The 25,281-nt window shown below is 45.3% G+C and overlaps 1 protein-coding gene across 2 annotated transcripts in view; it reads right to left on the minus strand.

The window, feature by feature from the left end:
• Positions 1–277: 277 nt before the first annotated feature.
• LOC147638626 (orotidine 5'-phosphate decarboxylase) overlaps positions 278–25,281 on the minus strand; it is a 53,778-nt gene continuing 28,774 nt past the window's right edge. The window contains exons 2-9 of one of the 2 annotated variants that reach the window (XM_086798547.1): positions 12,220–12,348; positions 12,019–12,124; positions 11,681–11,788; positions 10,687–10,755; positions 3,366–3,524; positions 858–1,030; positions 543–648; positions 278–461 (exon numbers count right to left, since the gene is read on the minus strand). In XM_086798547.1, coding sequence (XP_086654673.1) covers positions 432–461; positions 543–648; positions 858–1,030; positions 3,366–3,524; positions 10,687–10,755; positions 11,681–11,788; positions 12,019–12,124; positions 12,220–12,317 — 849 coding nt within the window. In that variant the 5' untranslated portion in view covers positions 12,318–12,348 and the 3' untranslated portion in view covers positions 278–431. The remainder of the gene's footprint in view (positions 462–542; positions 649–857; positions 1,031–3,365; positions 3,525–10,686; positions 10,756–11,680; positions 11,789–12,018; positions 12,125–12,219; positions 12,349–25,281) is intronic. The other variant, XM_086798548.1, reaches the window with a different exon arrangement.

Raw genomic sequence — 25,281 nt, forward strand, 5'->3', positions numbered from 1 at the left:
GGCCATATAAAATGGCCTCCTTGCCCCCACATTCCACATTGTAGTTTCCGGGATTTTCTTTGGTGTATATAGCAGAGTTACACAGCTTCTCTCTCTCTCTTTCATCTGTGTCTTGCTCTCTACAGCAGTTGGCTTCATTTACGCAGTGCATTCATGCATTTTGAAGTCGCTGACTGTTACTACCCACGTTGTACACTTAAACATAAAAATATGTGGGGTGGCTTATATGCAGATGTATTACACTTCTAGTGAGACCAAAAGAAAAGGAAAGAAGAAAAAAGAGAATGGAGTTCACTTTTTCCTTTAAATGAGGGATACATTGCTGTGCTGACATCAATTAAGATACAAGTTACAATGTCCTGCTATGGCCAGGATGAATATGTGATGTGCAGAAACCAAGCAGTTTGGAGGTGTTTCTCAAAACAGCAGTCTCAACCTTTGGGCCACTGTGGACTCACATTCTGCACAGATAAAACCCATTCAAACATCAAATGTTGATGAAGAGAAAAAAGGAATCAAGTTGGTGTATGAAGATATAAAACCTCGAGAGTGGCGAAAACAATCCGCATTCGGTCAGCCACTAGGGATGGTTCTTCTGCGTGCCCCATCACTGCCATCTGCTCGAGCTGTAAAGTTTTTACTGGAAGCCTGTAGTTGCAATGATGTGAACTAAGCTAAAAGAGGAAAAGACAGAAAGGCTGGATACACATCCATCCCTGCCGGCAAGGAGTTGGACAGGCAAGATTGCCTCCGCATCCCCATCGGATAGCATAGATGGGCGCCCTCTGACGAGCAGGATCTGGTTGTGTATCCAATATAAGATGTTTTACAAAGTAACGGCTCTAGCAGATAATTACCAAGCCATGCCTCGTGTGTAATATGCATTTGCGATCAGTGCACAAAAGCCTCGCCATTTTGACTGAGCTTCAGCAGACACAGGAGATGTGCTTGACCATCGCACCACTGTCGGTTGAGGAGTGCATAAAATCGTGATGAAAACTATCGTCAACCACAGGATGCACTCCTCTATCTGTCAAATAAGAAGGGAAATTGTGACACCAAAGTGAGGCCAATTATATTTCTAATTTGAAAAGTTTCTCTCAAACAATTGGCCAGGCATTACCTTCAAAATTTTTGAGAGGCATTAATGAAATGCATGCATGCAGGAAATGGCAAGCCCTTTCTGCTCCATCCCTGGGCCCACCTCCTGCCCATACACCCACTACAGCTGCTTCGACCACCCCGTGCTTTAACAGTCATGTCCCCCAGAAGCTAATGGTAGAAGTTCACAATCTTACTGGGCAGCTTGCCACCTCAGCCTCCTCTGTCAAGTCCAAAAGTGATGTACGTGATGTTATCCTTCATTGTCTTGATGTGTTATCCCATGGCTGCTGTGATTGGTTGCTGTATTGGGAATGGAAAAGGGCAAGCGCTCCTCAATGCTATGCATGATCAACGTGTAGTTGCAGGCCAGCCTAGCAATTGTTCAAGGTCAGGTAACAAGGGCCGGCTACAACTAAGTTCAAAGCTCGACATACTTAACACACTATGGAGAGGCCCACCTAAACTCATTAAGTAAGCTGGTACATGCTATGTCTTTAGGGGACAACATATAGCGCCCCCAATTTAAAAAGTCTAGGGAAGAAAACTCTAGGAATCGGCGCCAAAGAGGTTCAACACTTTCTAGTGTATAGTTGAGGGAAACTGGGAAACGGAAATGCCAAATCAAATCATAAGCTTTATTATGATGGAAAAAAAAGGAGCATGTTGTCTGTCTTTTAAAAAAAATCTTACAAAATATGGAAGAGTATGTGCTATTGATCTCATAAACTTCAGCTTCTTTATTAGATGGCCAGAGGTCAAGGGGAGAGAGGGAAGCTTGTGCAATTATCAGCTTAATCTTCAAGTAGGGTTTCAACAGATTCTTATGGCAGGAAAGGCACTAAAAGTGTATGCTCAGCAAGGGCTTTCATTGTGTTAACTGGACCAATCTATGGTAGTACTAGCAAATATCAATGTAGGAAAATCCTGAATATTTCTTGCCAAAACATAGATTGACAGGGAGAGAAATTGTTCTTATTACCTCCAAGCAAATAGACATACTGAACTTATGTAACTGGAAGTCAGCCGTGCATCTCAGCCACTGGCGGGACTGGATACCCACATCTGATCGAAGTTCTCGTTGCCTATGAGAGCAACTCCGCGACATGCAGGATATCATTCTTAAGCAGCTCAAGACACGGACTGCTATCATTCTTATTTAGCTCAGCAGCACATTGGGATATCATTCTTTATCTAGCTCCATGACACATAGGGACATCACTCCTATGTACCTCCATGACACATGGATATCATTCTTATATGGTTCCATGAGACACAGGGATATGATTCTTATGTAGCTCCATAGCAAAGGGATATCATTCTAGTGTAGCTTCAGGACATATAGGGATATCATTCATATGCAGTCCCACGACACAGAGCTATCATTCATACGTAGCTCCATGACACACAGGCATATCATTCTTATGTACCCGTCTACAGGGCTATGATTCTTATGTAGCTCCATAACAAAGGGATATCATTCTAGTGTAGCTCCAGGACACATAGGAATATCATTCATACGTAGCTCCATGACACATAGGCATATCATTCTTACGTAGTCCCACAACACAGAGCTATCATTCATATGTAGCTCCATGACACACAGGCATATCATTCTTACGTACCGCTATGATTCTTATGTAGCTCCATAACAAAGGGATATCATTCTAGTGTAGCACCAGGACACAAGGATATCATTCATATGTAGTCCCATGACACAGAGCTATCATTCACACATAGTTCCATGACACATAGGCATATCATTCTTATGTACCGGTCTAATACATTGTAGGGTGTAAGAAGGCAACACCTGAGCACTAGACGAGGCACCATAAGGCCTTTAGATAGGTAAAGCAATTAGACCTCTCTTTACCGTACCACACAGGCATTACTAATTACTGATAAGTCTACACACAAGCAATCCTCCCCCACCCCCACCCCAACAACACAGAAGCCCCTGGTCCAGAAACAAAAAGCTTAACAAGCACTCCAAACCCACACTGATGGATGCTAAGTAAGAGCATCCCAGCAAATGGTTTAACTTTTAAAAGATTATTTTCTTGACCACAAACACTAAACAAAAAACTTAACAAGCGCTCCAAAACCATGTTGATGGATGCTAAGTAAGAGCATCCCTGGAAATTGTTTTGCTAAGAAAAATATATATTTTCTTGAGCGCAAACATCAGCTTTTCAACAACGATACCCAATCTTCAAAAGGAGCACTTAACAAAGTTGTACAAAGATTTCAGATGAAAGACTAACCTCCTCAGAGGTAAGCTTAAGCTTTAGACTTGTGGTGCAGCCAGCAGAAGAGAATTCACTCAAATCTTCATGAGAATCTCTCAAACTCGAGAGTTCTCTTCGTAGCCCCTCATCGGTGCAGCCGACAGCATATGCAGTAACCCCAGCTGTTATAAAATCCTGAAGATGGATGCTTCATAATTAGCACAAAGAATAGTCCAAAAACATTAGAGAAAGAAAGAAAGTCAGATATATTGATGTCTTCAAAAGACCCAATGGGTCTATGAGACCAAACAAAATTACGATATCTCCATGAAAATATTGATCCATGTGAAAAACTAAGAAAGTAGCTACCTATACTATGAACATGTGTCGATGATAAGAGTAGAACAAGCGTTACGTCCCAAGGCTAACCATGGTTAAGACCTTTGTGTTAGGTTAATCGTAGCCTAGGGGTTAGTGTTATGTACCTAGCACTAACCCTTTGGGTTAGGGACTAATCCATAGCAAGGTTAGGGGAGCCCTGGGATAAGGGAAAGCAAGCATGGGGTTCAGATTTAATAGACTGTTATTTATAGCAGCAATAAGCACTATATAAGTGAGTCTTGGGTTAATATTGATTCATAATGGTCTGAACCTTGACCACGAGGCTTACTCTTGCCATGGACATGGCAGATCACAAGCGGTCTTTCCGAGGGTCGCTTGGGACAAGCTGTGGTGATATGGGATGCCGAGTGGAACCTTAGCCCCTAGGTCGGGGTGGTTGTAGACGCAACCTATGGTTGGGTGATAAGCTTGCCTGAGTTCTTCTATGTTGCTTGTACTAACCTTGTTTGGCCTGTGAGTTAGGGTTGAGCCCTGGAGAGATCTTACAGTTGGTATCAAAAGGTGCCAAGATTTTTACCAACAAGGACAAGCATGAGAAAAACTGAATTGGCACAACAGTTGGTTGAGCAGCTTTTCAGATTGTCTGGTGTACCTTGTGACATAGTGAGTGATGGAGACTCGGAGTGTCTAGACACTTCAGGAGGCTAATTTCCAGGAATGGGAGACTATGCTGAGTTTGCGTTCCTCTAGTCATCCTCAATCCGATGGGCAGATGGAGAGGGCGGGGCCAAGGCTAGGAGGATATGTTTGCGCATACATCTCTGGATGACAATTTGATTGGGAGAAGTACATCCTTATGGTCAGATTTGCCTATGGTAGTACTAAGTATTCGGTTCATTATGCTGATGTACAGACATCAACCTAGATCTCCCGTAACTTTGAAACTTAAAGGTATTCAGTTTGGTGCAGCTAGAGATTCCTTAGCAGTTATGCAGGGGACACTCCTCAGTGCACAAGATTCTATCAGGATTGCTCAAGATAGAGCATGGTTTTATATCAATAGGCCATGTTTCCTGAGGGAGTTATCCGAAGGAATGCTGGTGTATTTGAGAGTACCTAAAGGTTTTGAGATGTTACGGACGAAGGGGACAATTAGGAAGTTATAGGTTATGCTTTGTGCATGCAGCTCCAGGCGACCATTTTATTGGGAGAAATACATCCCTATGGTCAAGTTTGCCTATGGTACTACTAAACATATGGTTCTGGCAATAGCTAGAATATGTTTGGTAGGAGTTGGATTAAAACCTAGATTACCGCAGACTTTGATAGTTTGAAGGAGACACAGTTGTGGTGCCTGATAGTTAGGAGTCTCTGAGAGGGAGGTATGATTTCCCTAGGTACGAGGATGTCACGTGCATGCCTGTGCCATAGCTAATCTTCAACATGAACATCATAATCCCTGATAGCTACAGCAAGGCTTCAGTGCATGCAACATTGGTATCATAGCATTCAAGCTCAACCACTAAGCATAGTCCCAAGGAGGTGCACATTAGAAGAGAATGCCGCAGGGTAGTGGATAGAGTGGTTTGCAAACAGGCGAAGCTAAAGGAAAGCATTCCCTAAGGAGAACCAGTACACCATCAAGCAATCCGATTGGTTCCAAAGGCCAGTAACAAGCACGATTAGTTCCGGTAGGTGACCCGCCGATGTGTTAAGGGAAAGGGATAGCACGCATGGGGACAACAGTGGAACAAATGCTCAGTTCTTCAGCAAGACTTGGACGTGGAGATCAGAAGTGAAAGGTCTTCAGACAAAAATATAAAAGTCAAAGTCAAAGTCAAAGTAGAAGGTTAAAGTTAGTAGTCCAAGGAGGAATGATGACAGAGAGTCCACATGTCACATGCACGCCTGTGCCATGGCTAATCTTCATCATAATCCCTGATCAGTACATTAAGGCTTCCACGCATGCAACAGAGGATATACCACACTTGAAAAGGATGGGTCTTATGTTGCAACTAGTAGATATTTGTCTCGACGATTTCAAGTTTCTAATAACATGAGGAGTTGGAGGATTGAAGTATGGTTTATGTTCTTCAAGGACCTGAGAAGGTTCTTTTTTTTTGTCTTGTTTCCATAGTCATATGTTGTAGGAATAGCAACTTCAGTTGAGCTAGTTCCTTGATACATGGCTATGTGGTTTGATAGACAAGTATAAACCTGATTTCAGAGACACCTAATACAAGTAGCTAGATTCTTCTTCATTTATTTACAAGAGTGGAAATGTCCTAAATGGAGAGGAATGTTATGTACCTAGCACTAACCCTTGGGGTTATGAACTAATCCAGCATGGTTGAGGGAGCCATGGGATTAGGAAAAGCATGCTGATTCAGGTGGCTAGGTTTCAGATTTAATAAATCCAAGGTTATTGGCTATTTATGACTGGACTGTTATTTATAGCAACAAAAAGAACTATATGAGTGAACCTTGGGTTATTATTGATTCATTGTAGTCTGGACCTAGACCAAGAGGCTTACTCCTGCCGTGCACATGACAAATCACACACGGTCTTACTGAGGGTCCCTTAGGACAAGCTCTGGTGGTATGGGACGCCAGGGCTGACTGGATTGGCCTGTGGGAGTGAAACCTTAGCCCCTGGCTCGGGGTTGTATGTAGACGCGACCTACCGTTGGGTGATGAGCTTGCATGCACCCTTCTATGTTGTTTGTACTGACCTTGTTTGTACTGTGAGTTAGGGTTGAATCCTGGAGGGATCTTACAATTATGCATTGTAAGTGGGGGTTAGTAGCTTTTATGAGATGTGCTATAGAATCCTGGTTTATAGGCAGCCTATATAAGTGACTTTATGAGTCAGTTTGAGGGCGATCTCCTCAGACTTTGACTCAAGGCCTTGAGACTACTCCGTGCTTACATCCGATGAGTGTGTCCTGGTGGTATGGGACGCTAGGGACTTTGCACGTGGAGCCATGTCGCGGATGCTACTATCCCCCTATGCTCGAGATGAGCCTAAATAGCTCTATGGTTGGGTAATGAGCTAGATGCCTGAGTCTGTGTGTTTTCCTTTTTGTAATTGCTTAATCGCAGGTTTTGTTAGCAACTTAGCTTGGGGGCTCAACATTGGTATCAATGCCAGACCTGTTCCGGAAGGAGAGGCAAAAATCCATCGCGTGGATCTTATGGGTTCTAATCTGTGGACTACTTTTAGTCTTCCAAGGCCCGGTGGTATGGGACACATAGGGCAGAGGACGAAGCAGAGTCAAAGGTGAACAGGAAAGATGCTATGTTTAGATGTGCTTAGACGGTTCTTGAAATCGTTGCATATCTATGGAAAAAGCAAGAGCTTTTTGTCATATTTGTATATGTTGTGTTCCTTGACTGTCCTTGTATGCATGTCTTTGAGGGTGAAACCCTATGCCTTGGTCGTTTTTGTGCACATTGTTGGAAATGGATTCTTGCCCTCCTGCTCCTCACCCTGCCATGTGGCAGTGTATTATCCCACATAGTGGGTTGGGATCAACTTGACCCCTCTATATAGGACTAAATAGCCCTTGGTCTCCCCTTCATGTTCCCCTGCTATCCGTGCATTAAAGTCTCCCAACAAGAGGACTTCTCCTTGGTGGGAGAACTCCGCAATATTTGCAAATAATGGTGCATATGGGGTCTCCCATTTCTCTATCACCCTACGCACAAATTCTGATTTCTCATGAAAAGTAGCAAACGGCAATATGCATCACTCTACCACATCCATGGATAGCTCACTCTCCACGCTCACACCCCCGTATCCTCTACACCCACTTTGTATCCACGATGATGAGGATGGTGATCCTCCATGATGAGGATGATGATGATGATCCATACATATCTACGTTTACCTAGGGATTAGTGTTAGTTCTTTTTCGTTATGTTGTCTTTTTTCCCATGATGAGATTCCATGGACACATCGTACACCTTTTGTCTCATAGACCTATTGGGTCTTTTGCAAAACGTTAATATATCTTCTTCTTCTTCTTCTCGAGCCATGCCTGGCTAATCGCATCCACATAAAGCAGGCCTCCTCATCCCATCTTACCATTGTGAGCATCTGTCTCAAATGAGGCCGAAACAAACATGCCACTCCTCTTGAACCATGCACTCCTCCAATGAGAAAGAAAGAAAGTTATATTAAACATCTTCAAAAGACCCAGTGGGTCTCTGAGACCAAAAGTGATACAATAGTGTCCCATGTAATCTCATCATGGTACAAAAGAAAACAAAGACTAGAGCTATGAGCAGGGAATGTCAAATCCGACCCATATGATACAAAGCGGGACCATCATCATCATACAACCTATTGAGCTAACCCCTCAGTAGGGGTAGGGGGAGGGGAGCATCAAGGATATCAAGCATGGGGTTAGCCTATAGAAATCTGCTGGGCGTGGGATGGTGGCTCTATGCCTCTCCAAGATCTCCTCAAGCTGGGGCTGATGTGTGTGTTGCTGGCGAGTCTGGGACGTCGGGCTCGTTGTAGTGCTGTGGCCCAGTCTAGAGTCACACCAAAGTGGGGTCTAGCGGGGGGTCGGGCACTCGAAAATGTGTGACTCGATGAGGCTATGGGTATGTCGTCCATGGCTGGTAGGGCGTCCTCTCATAGTCGGAAGAACTGACTGATGGTCGCCTGGGGCCGGGGTGGATGTCTCCCATGGGGTGTCGACTCCCTAATCATTGAGTCTCAGTGGCGATGAGACTCTAGTAGAAAGAGGCCCAGGCACCCCTAATCTGGGTAATCCATGATCCTGGATAAGGTTCCAAACCCCTCTCCGAAGAGACAGTGGAACCTCCCTCGAATCTCATAATATACAGTGCACCTACATATGAAGTCATGGTAGTAGAGGCACTCTTCCAGACAGTCACATACATTCACAAGATCAGTGCCATGGCCTCCTGGAGACTCCCGAGGCTCGCCCTACAGTCCTCCCAGCAGCTAGCAAATGGGCACGAGTCATGGTATAGCTGCGTATGCACTTGGCTCAAGAGGCAGGGACTCAGGATGGATCGTCTCCCCCCACTCCACTTCTTCATCTTTTCTGCACCGCACATCAACATGTTTATCATTTTCCAACCCCCATAGCTTGAGTACCTTTTGCGTTTTCTCCAAGCACAGGGGACCTTTGCGTTTTCTCCAAGCACAGGGGACCTTTGCGTTTTATGGTGGCACTGAGCACCTGCGCCTTCCTGGCTAGGCTGCTTTTTTTTTTTGGCAACTCCCACTTGCCTTGCATTGCCTCCCTCGCCTGCATGACCCTCTGGTCCATGTTCTACTCCTTCTAGCATCGTTTCCTTGCCAGGAGAAGCAAAGCACAGCTGCTGCAGAAGCTCTCGTGCGTTTTCAACAACAGCCTCTTCTCCAGTGTGTACCAGCCGGCCACAGCCCCGCAGGTGTGCCAGCTCTGCAAGTCTCTCAGGTGGCTCTGCCCCGTGCATCCTGTGCTGCTTGTCTAGTGCCTCTGCTGCCACTACACCGCCCAACTGGCCACCATCACTGTCCTGCAACCTAGTGTTTTGAGCCCTCATGAAGTAGCCACCATGGCGTGTGCGTTTTTTGGCATTCAACCTTCTCTGAACTGCTCCCTGCGTTTTCTGGGGATGCATCTCCTCACCTCATCTTCCACACAGGGCTATCGTTTCTACTCCAGCCACTTGGCCTCTGCAGTCAACTTGGCTGCATTTTTTTGAAACGCAACTCTCACGTCATTATTTGCTACAGCGCCACCCTCTGCCGTGCTTGGCCATCGCTTCTGTAGCTGCTCCTCCTTGCACCTCTTCACCACAAGTGTCTCCTCCACAGCACCACTCTCTGGCCTGCATTTTCGCCCTATGCCCTGGCTGGCAGCCTCTCCTTCTTGGCGACTCCTCCTCCGACGGGCCTTACTGGTGGCAGACCTGCAGCATTTGGTCGTTTCACATGTGCAGCCTTCACTCTAATCCAAATAAGCAACCTTCATCGGCTTATTTTAAGGGGAGGTTCACGTACGCTTCAAATATGGTTTTAATCATCAAAGTGAAGCTTCTACCGCAGCCACCGATTGAAGCTTTCTCGAAATCTAGCCCCCTGCATCAAGTCAAATATGCTACATCAATGGATGCCCATGATTTCCACTCTATAGATCACAATTTGAGCTCTCCCAGGTTTTTTGCCTTGGCCCGTGTGCCTACAATGACGGCCCAAGTCACTTTGGCTTGGAACCGACGCCAAAAAAGGACCTTCATCGGTATCGAGGGGGGTTTCTTGCTCTACTTCTAAGTTCTCTATTTTGTATGAGTCAAGGGTTCTCTACTTGGGGAGTCCCCCAAAATCTGAGTTATTTATCTTTTGAATCCTTTTGGATTATGTAATGCCTTGTTTCTATAAAAGGCTCCTCTCCATCATACCCTTTTTTTGCCCCTGCTTTAAGCGAGGGGGAGTTGTTTTGGTATGCCGATGTAGGCTGTCTTTGTCGCCTAAGGCAGGACCTGACCTCTGAGTCTTTCGCCAAGACCATGCTTGTTAAGCTTCTGAGCCATGCTTGTTGAGCCTTTGAGCCTTTTGTGCCAAGCTCATGGCCTCTGAGCCACACTTACTGGCCTCTAGATCTAAAGTGGGGAACGTGTCTTGTGTCTGCTTGTGTTGGTGTACAAGACTATTGAAGGCAATGCATGCAACTCCACCATCACTCCGAAGGGGGGTTTGTTGGATATTTTAGAGTTAGTCTGGAGTCTAGTCTAGTGTCCTTTGTGGTGTGAACACCCTCTAGGTGTGAACACCCCTTATTTAGATTTAGGATCAAAAGACAAAGGCCTTAGTGCCTATAAAAGCATGTACTTGGGTCCTTCATTCTTTCATATGAGTACCATTCAAGTTGTGCAATCTCTCTCTCACACTTGAGCTCTCTCTCTCTATCTCTCACCGTCTAAAACTCAGTCGAGATGTGAAAAGAGGGGATGTGTTGAAGACCATTATCTTGGTTTTCCCAAGGTTTACCTGCGAGATCTTGCTGTGCACAAAAGTCTTGTAATGTGTCAAGATGCCTCCGGAGAGTCTCTGGAGAATCTGCAATAAGCACAATGTCATCAGCATAAAGTAGTATGAAGGATGCCTACTAGTGATACACCTCCTCCCCCTTCTCTATCAATGAAGGCCAAAATCTCGAAGATGTAGAGGCCAAAGAGAATGGGAGACAGTGGGCATCCTTGCTTCACTCCAATGGTACTGGAGATCCTCCTCTGATAATCCTCCTGGGCATCTCACCCGCCCTATGACCGACTCATATAATGCCATGATCCCCCAAATCATGGCTGATGGTACCCCCAAATCCGGGAGTCTCTGCAATAATTTGGATGGAGGCACCGTATCGAATGCTTTGCGTAAATCCAGACAGCAACAGTAAACCTGTCAGTGGTGTGCTCTGGCCTCTTCTATGATGGCTTGGAGGGTGAAGATGTGATCCAAAGTGGAGAATGACCTACGGAAGCCTGCCTACCCTGATGCTTTGTGCCCATGTCTCTCTGCTAGTGTGTTGAGCTCAATCTCAAGTACTGACCCATAAAGTTTCGCCAACGTGTGGCTAATCATAATAGTCCTGTAGTTGTTGGGGTCCATGGGAACTCCGGCTTTATGGATGGGTGTGATGATATGGGCTGTCCAAGTGGATGGGAAGCCTTCTGAAAGAGCCCGGTTGAACATGTGGGCCAGGAGGGGTGCCAAAGTCTCCCCCACATGGGAGATGCGCTTTGCCAAGAGGCCCTCGTGGTCCTGTGATCTAGCATTTTTGAGTCTCCGGATGGGGGAGAGAGAGAAAGAGAGAGAAAGAAAGAAAGAGAGAGAGAGAGAGAGAGAGGGTGGGGAGGGATGAAGAGAGGGGTGAAGTAGAGAGGAGTGTGTGTGTGTGTGTGTGTGTGATGATTTGAGGAAGAACTATACCACAAGTGGACATTAGCCCATTCTACCTAGGAATTCAGCAGTTGCCATCGCTTACCTTAATGTTATTGCTAAATCCACGCTCCACCACCTTTTTGTACCTCCTGTGTAGACCTAGAGCTATGTTGCGAGAGGATCGAAACTCGTCATCAATAGATGCATGTATCTGTCAGAAAGTAGAAGCTCAAAGCGCAATTTGGAATATAAAGGGATGTGCATAGCTTATAAACAAATACAACATGATATACCACCAAAAGAGCTGTAGTTTTTTACATAGATAAGTACTGCAGCGACCTCAAACATGTGCACGCCACACATGTTTTAGGCAATTGAGGCAAGCATCACTTAATAAATGCACCGACATAAATCATTATTCATAGTTACAAGTTAACAAACCAATAATGTTTGTCTTCTACCAAGCAACCTGCAGGTGCCTATAATCTTCTTCCTCAAGACTCTGTTGCCGAAACAGGGGCCAAATCCAGGTTGAGGGCAAAAGTGCCTTTAAAAAAAAGCAAAGCTTATCAATTTGATGTATTTTCCCACACACAGCAAATACTTAGATATTGAGAAGTTTTTCATTCATACACACTGCACCTTGATTGGCTCATTTTAGTACTGAATCCGTCATGTGGTAAATAAGACACCCCAGACATATAGGATCTGCTCTCCAACCGTTGCACTCCAAACTCCATTATGGAGTAAAATTTTTCGTGCTACAAACGTCTGAACAAAATCCCAATAAGAAAAAGAAGTATACTGGAGAAAGAGAGTTAAATAGAATATAATAAGTAAGCATCACAACCTGGAGCATAAAGCTTCATATCCTCATACAAATCTAAGTGTACAAAGTGTACAGAAACTGTGGCCCTGAATTTTCTCTCTGGTCAAATGCATGCCAATACTGCTTGCCAAGCCTCACAAACATCAAGCAAGTCATGTTTCAGTAGGTCAAGCTTTAACTCACTAAGATGAAGCTTTAGGCAAGTTGTGGTCCTTTAAATGCCCACATCTCTCATGCCTTAGCCTGTTGCATGCAAAATCTGCTTAAGGACTGAAGATAGTGGACTAAAACAAACTATTAAGGCCAAACCCCTGGCAAAGACAGTGTTGCAGCTTCGTCACCTCCCTCTTCCAGATTGTCAAGGTCTTAAAAGCCCCACCGCGGCACCCGTGGGGGGGGTTTTGGGGGGGGGGTTTGCTGTTTCCAATGCTGTGACTGGCAGAATCGGTAGAATTTAATCTAGACTTGCTTGTCTTCCCTTACATTCTAACATGGCAGAGAGCCACAGATCAGCAAGCAATCAATGTTAGAAGTTTGTGGTGGTACTACAGTGAGGCCACGTATTGATGCCATGGGCACTTTTGTCCCACCAGGTTTTCCCCCATGGCCATCCCAGTGTGAACATACACCTTAGGATTAGCTAGTACATAAGCAACCACATCCATTGTTTAGGGTTACTGCTCATTTGTACTTTCTCCTTTGTATTTGCAAAGAGCTTCATCCCTCTCCCCTTTGAGCTAGCCATTCTTTCTTGCACTCTACACCCTTGTGTTCTTCTCATTGAGCATTGTGTGTGTGAGTTCAGCTCCATTGTGAGCTAACAATGGTATCAAAGCCATTATCAAGCTTTTGGTGTTTTTCAAGCTTCCATTGAAGGTGATTGTCTTTTCACTCAGAGCTCTACCTATTGCAAGCATCTTCAATAGTGTTCATAGTCGGCATCTTCAACTCAGCATCTCACAAGCGAAAGTCGGAGTTCTTTGGATCACAACAGGTCAAATTCTGTAGATCTCTGATTCAACACAATTCTCATCCCTATTTCTGCTCTTCGATTCAGAAGCTGTCCGTCCCCAACAGTGAGGTTCGCCTCACAGTGGTTATAATTGGCCGTCTCCAACTCTTGTAGCAGAGTCTTTGATCTCTCACCTTCTTCACCATTGAAGCTTCTCTATCAGAGCTTTGGAGGTTTTCTTGTGGTTGTGGTTTTCTTGCTGGAGCTTTGGATTTCTTGCAAGCTTCCATTGAAGCTTGCTTGCAAACTTGGAGTTTTTCTTGTGGCTGCAAGTGCTCAATTGCTCTTGGATGCAAGGTGATGTGCCGTCCAATGCAGACTCCGTCTTTGGGAGAAAATATTTACTTTGTGACCTTCATTGATAATTACAACAAATCCGTCTGGTCTTACCCCATCAAAGTAAAATCAGAGGTATTTTCTCATTTTCAACACTTTCTTGCTTTGGTTGAGAATGACACTAGCCTAAAAGTCCAAACCCTCCATACAAATAGAGGGGGGTAATATTTGTCTAATGCTTTCAAAGACTTTTTTGGCACAAAAAGTGTGACATGGCAGAAGCCTTCATGCGGTTAATCACAGCCCTTAAGGACCCTGTAGGAACATTAACACAAAATGCATGAGAGAAGAGAGAGAGAGGTAGACAGGTTTTCCAGTATATATATTATGTACATAGAAAAAGGTTACATTTATGCTTGGCCATAGACCTTCCCAAAAGGGCTACTCACTACTTCTATTGCCTATACATGATCCAACCAACTCCATGATGGAGAGATGAAATGATGCAAAAGATGCTACTTCTATTATATAATCTTCTAGAATGTTGGCCGGCCGCTGATGATGCTATCGGCCTGTTCTAGATGTCCACGACTGAGGAAAATGTTACTATGTTGCTCATGTGTGGGGTATTCATGTTGCCGACTATCCATATGATGTTGCCGACTATCCATATTACTGTCGACTGTCTATCCTATGCTAAATATGCTGCTGACAGGATGCAAACTCAATGATGAAGAGAGATAAAATGATGCAAAAGATGCTACTTCTATTACATAGTCTTCTGGAATGTTGGTAAGCCACTGATGATGCTATTGGCCTGTTCCGGATGTCCACGACTAAGGAAAATGTAACATTAATTGCAGGTCTTTATGTTGCTGACTGTCCATGTGATGCTGCCAACCAAGTCTTGCCGGCTGTCATATCCTATGCTGAATATGCCGCCAACATGATGCAAACTTGATGATGATGCATGTGTGCACCTAATATACTGCTGCCTGGATTAGGGATTAGCCATGGCACTGCCTTGTGTACGTGGCATCCCCTCTTGCTAAGCTTGATGATGGGAATAATCCAACTTTTTTTGTTACTTTCTTTGATTTTTATTTTTAGTACCCATGATGATGTATTTCATGGACATGATGTAACCTTTTGGTCTCATAGATCATTTTGGCCTTTTGTAGACGTTCTTTCTTTCTTTCTCTCTCTCTCTCTCTCTCTCTCTCTCTCCTCCTACCACAGTGATGGGCCGAGGAGTCACTTTGAGGAGAGTAGAGGAGATTCGAGCATTGTGGCGTCCACGAGCACCTGGATACCGACCTTCCCACAGACATCAACATATGATCAGGGACATTCAGGCATGACACCAGAGGCAACTACAGGAGAGAGGACAGCCAAGACCCATTGATCTGGCGGCCATCTTGCATATCATTACAACTGGCGCTAACATGTATGACATATTACCCGCCCCCCCCCCCTCACCACAGGATGGAGCTGACTAGGAGCATGCCTGCATTGAGCATCGTTGTATCACCCTAGAATATAGTAGTGCATTTACCCCAGTAGTGCTCCATCCTTATATATGTACATACATCCCGACCTCACAGTAGCAGTTTTCTTTCAGTTTTCTTCCAGTTGTTGTATTGTGCACTGAGCACCATCTGATATTCAGAGATACCACATACATTGTACATGGTTTTGTCTCATAGGCCAGTTCTCTTTGGCCTGAGAGAGACGTTAATACAATCTTTCTCTCTCTCTCTCTCTCTCTCTCTCTCTCTCTCTCTCTCTCTCTCTTGTATCTCCGCTACATTGTGCAATCATCATGTTACATGCGGAAGCTTACAGACCGGATTATACTTTAGATAACGAATATTCGACACCTTGGTTCTTGATGATTTGCAAAAAGTAGCGGACGTATGAGTGCAAGAGAGAGGGAGGGAGGGAGAAGAGAATCACAATAAAGACACAATACACCCGATTGGGTCCCAAATACCCTCTAGGCTGTGCAGCCCCTTCCTAGGCCTTGCCGACTGGGCCACAGTCCCTTTGGCTGGCTGCCATGCTGCCCACGCATTGGAAGGGCTGGCCACACATGCAATGGGGCTTCAAGGGCCAAACCATGACCCATGGGCTACCCCACATGGCCCGAAGTGTAGGGTTCCACCCTACACTCCATGCAAACCTACATGCATTCTCAAGTGCCTAGCATCTGGCTACAAACCGAATACCCAAAACACCTGTCATCATTCTAGAGGTACGGACTGGCACTGCTTCATGTGCGGGACTTGCACACTTGACCAAGACCATGTACAGGACTTGTACACCTGACCTTGGACACTTAGAGTGGGACCCTGGTTGACTCGTCCCGTACTACCACTCACAAGGGCCCAGTTTCCACTCCACATCCTGCACCTGCAATACATATATGTCCACAGACCACGTGGCATCCAAGTGCGGGATCCACGTGCCTTCTACTTAACTTGACGGAAGCTGCAAAGTCTCCAAAGAGTCCGTCAATAATGCCAGAAAAATCTTTAAACAAGTTCTTGTCAAGCCACAATGCTTCATGTGTCCCTTGGTCTTGAAACTTCGTGTGGAATTGTCTTTCTTTTCAACTAGAGCCGTGCTTGAAATGATGTAAAAGGATCTGTTCTTGAACCATAACTTCAGGTTCGTCCACTATGTCTAGTTCCTGTTCATTGGAGAGAGGAGGTCCAATATAAGGCTTCAACCAAATGACATGGAACACAGCATGCATGGTCCAACATAAGGCTTCTACAGTGGGCAGCAGAGGTGGCAAGATCAGCAGGCACGAAGCGCAGCAGATTCAGTATATTATGTGAATTATGGTCCACACAACAGGCCGACAGCATTTACAGCTGGCCGACTGCATCCCAAACCCAATATATAAGCATATAGTTCATTCTCAGCATTTAATCAAGTTCATAATTCAGTCATCCATCTCATAAGTCAGTAGGAGTTATGTAGAGGCCAGAGGTCAACCCTCCAGAGCTGACTAGGGGCCTGCATCATGTACAAGCATTTATGCAACCATATAAAAATACAAAAAAAAAAACCAGACACAAATCTCTCTCTTCTTCTCTCTCCTCAGTCTTAATCATGTTTAATTAGCATCAATGTTCTTAATCAAGCTTAGGATCGTGGATCAGTACAGCAAGGCTTCCGCGCATGCAACATTGGTATCATAGCATTCAGGCTCAGCCCACTAAGTATAGTCCCAAGGAAGGTGCACAATTCCAACAGAAAGGATGCAGCAGGGTAGCGGTCTGCAACAAGCGAAGCCAAAGGCAGCATTCCCTGAGGGTATGTACGCAAAACCAGTACATCATTAAGCTCTCAGATCAATTCCAAAAGCGCAGCAAGAGGCATGATCAGTTCCGACACGTGACCCACCCTTGTGTTGAGGGTAAGGGAAAGTAGGCATGGGGACAGCAATGGAACAGATGCCTAGCTCTACAACGAGACTTGAAGGCGGAGATCAGGAGTGAAGGTGTTCACACAAAAAGATCAGTCAAAGTCAAAGTCACTTAAGTAGAAGTCAAAGTCAGTGGCAGTTTATAGTCAGTAGCAGTCCAGGGAGGAAGGATGACAGAGTGTCCACCCCGTCATCAAGTTTATTAGAAGAGAATATTACGTGCACGCCCGTGCTACGGCTAATCCTATGCATGAACAGTCTTAATCCCTGGTTAAGTGTCAGTAGGACAGCATTAGCATCGGCAACATCATCATCTACAGCATCATCATCATCTTTAGCAGCCATACCATCACCAGAATCATCATCATCATCATTAGCAACATCATGGGGACAACAATGCAACAGATGCTCAGTTCTTCAACAAGACTTGAAAGCGGAGATCAGGAGTGAAGATGTTCAGACAAAAAGATCAGTCATCAAAGTCAAAGTCACTTAAGTAGAAGTCAAAGTCAGTCGCAGTTTATAGTCAGTAGCAGTCCACGTAGGAAGGATGACAGAGTGTCAACCCCGTGATCAAGTTTAGTAGAAGTGACATGGCTAATCCTATGCATGAACAGTCTTAATCCCTGGTTAAGTGTCAGTAGGACAGCATTAGGATCGGCAACATCATCATCTTTAGCAGCCATACCATCACCAGAATCATCATCATCATCATTAGCAACATCATTGGAAGGTACAAGGGCATGTCAGTTGGCAGCAGAGGACCTTGTACAGCAGCCGGCTAGATGCTCTACCGTGGGCAGATCAGTAGACACAAAGCACTGCAGATTCAACATATTATCTGAATTATGGTCCACACAACAGGCCGACAACATTTGCAGCTGGCCGACTGCATCCCAAACCCAATATATAAGCATATAGTTCATTCTCAGCATTTAATCAAGTTCTTAATTCAATCATCCATCTCATAAGTCAATAGGCATTATGTAGATGCTAGAGGTCAACCCTCCCGGGCTAACCAAGGGCCTGAATCATGTACAAGCATTTATGCAACCCTTTTGTATCATATAAAAATACAAGAAAACCCTAACACCTATCTTTCTCTTCTTCTCTCTCTCTTCTTCTCTCTCCTTTGTCTTAATCATGTTTAATTAGCATCAATGTTCTTAATCAAGCTTAGGGTTGTGGATCAGTACAGCAAGGCTTCCACACATGCAAGACCGAAGCTCCGAAACAACAACTTTGGGCATCGCCCGTGCATGCAAGACCAAAGCTCCAAAACAACAACTTTGGGCATCGCTTGCTCACCTGTTTCAACCTTTGCTTCATTATCCTGAGATATACCCAATCTCCTTCCGAGAAGATCACATCTCTTATGTCCTTGTTGGCCTCTCGAGTGTGGGCCTCCTTCGCTTTAGCCAATCTGTCTTTTACAGACTGTAAAATCTCCCGGTAAGATTGCGTTATGACTCCACGAGCGTTGGAGGCATTCCAGAACCTCAAGGTGGCTTTATCGGAAGCGCCTTGTTTAGCCCTCGCCTCGTGGGACGACCCATTTCAAGTGATCACCGATGCGAGTAACATCGCAATTGGAGGTGTTTTACAACAGAATGGTCATCCAGTAGCTTACATGTCTCGTAAGTTACTGCCCGCCGAGAAGAACTATTCAGTCTATGATCGTGAACTCCTAGCAGTTATACAGGCCTTGAAACATTGGAAACATTTCCTGTATGGCCGTGACTTGAGGTTCGCACTGACCATCAGGCATTGCGCTGGATTCAGACGATGCCAAGTGCACAGTGGAGTGATCGACAACACCGCTGGAGTCGGATATTCCAGCAGTCCGGTGGTATGATTGAGTACCTTCCACGAAAGGCCAATCCAGTGGGGCTGATGCTTTAAGTAGGAAGGGACAAGTGTCTACGATTCAGACCACTAGACTTGACCTTGTTGGTACAGGACTAGAGGACATGAAGCACATGTACACGGATTCCGAGGAATTCGGTACTCAGTGGGAACAGGCATTGGATGCCACATGACCATGCCATTTTCTAATACGCGATGGTTGGCTTTTCTACAAAGGTCGACTATGTGTCATGAAGTCATTCCGGGCAGCTTTTTCCATGACGCCATTACAGGTAGTCACAGGGGCATGAATTCGACTCTGGAGAAATTAGAACGGCAATACTATTGGCCAAAGATGAGGCGTGATGTGTTTACATATGTACAACGCTGTGACATTTGTCAAAAGGTGAAAGCTCCTCGTGGAAAGAAGATAGGGTTGTTACAGCCCTTGCCAATTCCTGAGGGTTCTTTCCAGGACATTTCGATGGACTTTGTCACAAATCTGCCTCTCGGTCCGAGTAAGCGTAATACGCAGTGCTTAACTATTGTTGATAGGTTTAGCAAATTTGTTATGCTTATTCCTTGCAGGGCCAATGTGACTGTCGAGGATGTCGCCCAGTTATTCATTTGGCATTGGTACCCAATTGGCGGGATTCCTAGAACCATGGTGTCAAACCGAGATGCCAAGGGCATTGTTTGATAACTTTGGTACTAAGCTGATTTTTTCCAGTGCATTCCACCCACAGACAAATGGCCAGACAGAGATATACAACCAGTTGGCCTTTGATGTGCTGAAGTGTTATGTCCACGATCAGCAAGGTAAGTGGGAATCGTTTTTGCCTTTAGTTCAAGCTGTTTTGAATGACTCTTTTTCTTCAACTATTGGCAGGACTCCATATGAGGCAGCGTTTGGAAGACCTTTCCAGTCATTGTTAACCAGGACTTCGTCTTCAGTACCGGAGGCGAACAGAGTGACGGAGTCTTACCAGGAGATTTTAGAGTCAGTAAAGGACAGATTGGCTAAAGCACAAGAGGCCTATACTCGAAAGGCCAATAAAGACCGAAGGGATATGAAGTTTTCGGAAGGAGATTGGGTTTATTTTCGGATTATGAAGCAAAGACTGAAACAGGTGAGCAAACGATGCCCAAAGTTGTCTTTCAGGAGCTTCGGACCTTTTCCCATCCGGAAAAAGATTAATGAGGTGTCTATGTAGTTAAAGCTACCTCCGAGTTGGACTATGCACGATGTATTTCATGTCAGTTGGTTAAAGCCATATGCAGGTCCACCCCCTTCAAAGGTCAAAGACGAAGCGGAACCAGACATTGTGAATGAAGCAGAAGTAATGGTTCCAGAACAGATCCTTCTGCACCGTTTCAAGCATGGCTCAGGCCGAAGACTATGACAATTCCTCACGAAGTTTCAGGACCGAGGAACCCATGAAGCGGTATGGCTCGACAAAGAGTTCTTTGAAGACTATCCGGCGTTATTGACGGATTATTTGGAGGCTATGCAGCTTCCGTCAAGTTAAGCAGAAGGGAATGTCACGTGCATCCTGCACTTGGATGCCACGTAGACATTTCTGTACAGAAGGTGCAGGACCTGGGATGGTGAACTGGTCCCATGTGAGCCCAGTCCGGGACGAGTCAGCCAGGGATCCATCTCAGTCGTCCGAGGTCAAGTGTGCATTGTCCTGCACATGAGTCCAAGGTCACATATGCACTGTCCTGCACATGAAACAATGCCAATCCGCGCTGTGAGTCTCCCTCTAGAATGATGACAGAGGTTCTGTGTATCTGGTATGGTACCGGATGCCAGATCACTGAGTAGATAGTGGTTAGGACAAGGGGCCAGCCCATAGGGCTACCTCGGGTCTGAGTGGGGGCATGGGAATGGTGTAGAACCACCCCCATGAGGGCCAAGAAGGCCCAAGCTGAACCCACCAGCCATGGAGAGGCTGTAGGACAGCCCTAGGGCAAAGATAAGGCTATTTCCAAGAGCTTACAGCCTTTATATGGCTGTAGGGCTTGTGGGCAAAAGTGGTGTCCAACCAATCAGAAGCAGGCGCTTGATGACCAGCCAGCCAGGAAGAGATGCGCAGAATTTATGGGGATTTTTCCAACTAATGGGATTTTTCAACATTAAATGCTGAATTTCCAGTCGTGGGAATATTTGATGCTGGCCGACTGCCTTTATGCTGGCCGACTGCTCCTGATGGGGTAGTATAAATAGAACTGCCCATAATCCCAATCATTCATCTCATTATTCACCAAGTGCTCAAGCAAATCAAGGGCTAGACAAGCCAAGGGACTTGCTAAGCAAAGGGGTGGAGAACTGAAGATCAAGGGCAGGCTTTTCCAGCCAAGAAAAGGTCTAAGATTGCTGTATTTTCTTTCAGATTTTCTCATCATTCTAATAAAGCAAATACACCATCCGTGGTGGGGGCCCTACAGAGGGTAATTGGGACCCAATACTGTGTCCTCTCCATCTCTCTCTCTCTCTCTCTATTTTCTGCACTTCTCCTTTCAAGTGTTGTGCGTTAATTTCCGTCGCGAAAAGAGTGCTGAATTCTGAGTTTTGAAGTTACCGATCTTTCTCCGAAGCTTCTGCATGTTACACCTCTGCTCCCTTGGTGTTTTGGAGATCTACTTCATCGCACGAATCAATGTTTTTCTACTCTGTTTCTCTTCCAACAGCACCTTGCTGTGTTTTTTTCACAGCCCTCCCTCTTCTCTCCCAGTTTGTATCTTGTCCGTACCCCGGACTAGGAGTAGCACCGTGCACTTGCTCCATTAGCCTCTACCTCCCTTACTTCGCATGGGGTCGGCTCCTGTCTTCACCCGTGTGCCTTGATCTCCAGTAGGAGTACAGTTCTACATCTCTCCAGTAGGAGTACAGTTCTACATCTTTCTTTCACCTCATTTAGCGTCTAGGGAGGAGTGCGCAAACCCCAGGTACCTACTTGCAACCTTTCTGCTGTAAATTCAAGAGGAGGATTCCATGGCTTCTACACCGACTATCATCTCTTCATCCATTCCTCAACTGCTAAAGGCATCCATCTTTTTTTTTTTTTTTTTTCCGGGAGAGAGATCCTACTAATAGTTAACATTACAACTCGCTCAACGTCCCAGCCACGCTGGTGTCGTGAGCTACAAGATCATCTACGCGGCCCTTTGAAGAGGGCGACGAGCACACTCGACCACAGAGAGCGGAGGGGCTACACTGGAGTCCTCCTGGGAAAGGCGGCCAGAACACGATCGACGCCGAAAGGGAAGCTTATGGAGAGCGCGGATGAGAGGTGCCGCCGAGGGGTCCAAGCAGGGTTTGAACCCAAGACCTTTCGGTCCTAGGCAAACACTTTACCACTTGGACTATCACCTCTTTGGCAAAGGCATCCATCTTAGATGGAACCAATCATCTAGATTGGGCACAACAAATGAAGACTCTCCTTCAATGTCATCAGCTCTAGGGTATTGTTTTGTGATATGCAACGGAAGTCTTTGTATTGGAAGATCCTGTCACACAGATGCTCACACCGTCTTCTGTATCCTGAGTTTCGTGAGTTTAGCAATCCACTTTAATACTTCAAACTTTAAAGAGATATGAGAGAGAGATATATGAGAATTGTACACCAGATTGGGTCCCGAATTACCCACTGAAGGGCCCCCTATCCCGATAACGAGATAGTATTTGCTTTATTTCTTTAGAGAGAATGACTGTGGACTATAGATAAGCCAAACGCAAGATCTCGGAGGATCGGAGCTTAGCTGATCTGTACACGGCTGTAGAAACACCTCGATGAACTGATCTCGAGCCTATGCACTCTTCCCAAGGGCATGAGGAAGGGCTGCACACCTGAGGCAGAGAAAAGGAGATGGTGGACTGTTCTAAGCTATGTTAGAATGCTGTAAATGCTTATGAATGCTGTGTTACCTTCACCAGAGGGCTGGTGTATGACTGGATGATGTGCTGAAGGCTGGATACTGATGTAAACTAATGATTCAGGGCTGAGAACTGCTGTAGACTGAAATGCAGACCTGTAGGGATGACGATGGACTGAAACGCAGGCTGAATGCTGATGCTGGACAGAAAACGCAAGCTGAATGCTAATTTGGGGCTGATCTGATGCGCTTATGGCTGTAGGGCTGCTGAAGATGCATGCGTTGGAGAACCAAGGTTGGCTGAAGCAAACTCAAGCACTCCAAGGGCTGGATGAGACTAGTCTAGTGCTGAAGGCAAGGGAACTCCTAGGGCTGAGGAGGAAAGCTCTTAGCACACTGAAGACTGAATGAGAAACTAAGCCCTATGCAAAGCCTATTTATACTAACTAGAGGTTGGTCAAGTTGGCTGGTCATTTAATAAAGTTTATATTTATAAATGACAATAAATGCTAAATAAATACTATAAAATATGGAAAAAATACCAGATAAATCCTAGTAAATTCCCTAAGGCTTCTGGGATGTTCTAAATGATGCACAGGCATATGAATGCATATTATGCAAGATGCAGAGTGCTTTCTGATGCAAACCCTAAGGCTTCTACTGACTCTACATGCATGAATGATTCTCTCCAAGTGGGTTAAGGGACTTGACTGACTGACTGACCCGCTAAGGCTGAGGAATGACCTACGTAGCTCGTGCCTGACTTATCCTGGACTCGGGTCACAGCGTACGACAAATATCATCCTACTGGGTTCTAATATTGTACAACTGTTGCACTGCTGATGATGAGCCATCTTGTCACCATGCACTGAGTGCAGAGTGCATGTGACATTCCCACCTGCTTAGCTTGGCGGCAGGTTCATGGCTTCCAAGTAGTCCGCCAACAAATGGGGGTACTCCTGGAAGAACAACTCGTCTAGCCATACGGCTTCGTGGGTGCCTCGATCTCGGAATTTCGTATAGAACTGACGAATCCGTCGACCGGAACCATGCTTCCATCGATGAAGAAGGATCTGCTCAGGCTCAATAACTTCTGCTTCGTCCACCACGCCTCGTTGCTGTTCATCTGAAACATCAAACACTTCTGGACCAACATATGGTTTTAGCCAAGAAACATGGAAAACATCATGCATTGTCCAACTGGTAGGCAACTTTAACTTCATGGAGACGTCACGTAACTTTTTGACTATTGGAAAAGGGCCAAAACTACCGAATGAAAGCTTGGGACAATGTTTGCCCACTTGTTTCAATCTTTGTTTCATGATGCACCGAGAGACCCAATCCCCTTCCTTGAAGTGGATATCTCGTCTAAACTTACATGCCTGTCTGTGAACTGAATGATGGCCAGGCTCAAAATTGAGGGCCAAACTGGGTTGAGTACCAAACTCTGCGGAACCGACATACTGATCTTCTAAGTCTTTTCCACAGATGTTGAGAATGGTAGACTCTTGACTGGTCGGGATGCTGGTCTTTCTACTAAGAACATTTGCTACTGGGTTATGCTGACCAGGGATGTACTTAATCATTTCTCCAACTTGTTGGAAGAGCTGACCCTGTCTAGTGTGTTGAGCACTCCACTGGGCACTTGGCATCGTCGGGAGCCACTTAAGTGCTTGGTGGTCTGTGTGGTGACTGTGAAAATGTGTCCATAAGGAATATGTTTCAAATGTTTGAGAACTGACTGCTGTTCTAGCTTGCCCTTGAAAGTCTTGGAAAGACAAGAGGGAAACTTGCTAGGAGGTTTTGCTAAGTGTGGGATACTGGGTAGGAGATCATCCTTAAAAATGTCTGAATGAGAAAGAAGATCTGCTAACTGAGAGACTGAAGATGATGAGACAGCGGTTATTGATGAGATAGAAGCTGTCTGAGCATAAATTAATGCTCCTTCTGCTCCCTTGCACATTGCTCGTCGGGCCTGGAGATGAGAAATCATAGGAACGCCAAGAATGCTCCTATCCCCCCGAATCATGGCAGGCTCAGGAAAACCTTTAATAATAAAGGTGTCCTGCCCCCAATTGGGAATAGGTTCATACTGACGAAACCACTGGATTCCTAAGATCATGAAACCGATCCCGTCAAGTGGGAAAGACTCCGTTGGACACCCACACGCTTAATAGCACAACTTTAAAACCACAAATATGAAATGGACAACTTAAAATAACTTGAACTTTAAATGAACAGAAATGGAAAGATGGACACCAGCACTGGGGCCGGAACGGGCCGACCTCCCCCTCAATATATGATATATTTATTGGGAGTATTTAATGAATACAATGCTCCATGGGTTCTGAGAACCAGATAATGTCCATGTACATATGAAAACAGCACCAAACAAATAGGCTCGGGTTTCGATGTAGAAGCTCGAAG

Source organism: Cibotium barometz, chromosome 5 (assembly GCF_041138505.1).
Source record: "Cibotium barometz isolate CiBa-2024 chromosome 5, ASM4113850v1, whole genome shotgun sequence".
In the NCBI taxonomy this organism is placed as follows: domain Eukaryota; kingdom Viridiplantae; phylum Streptophyta; class Polypodiopsida; order Cyatheales; family Cibotiaceae; genus Cibotium; species Cibotium barometz.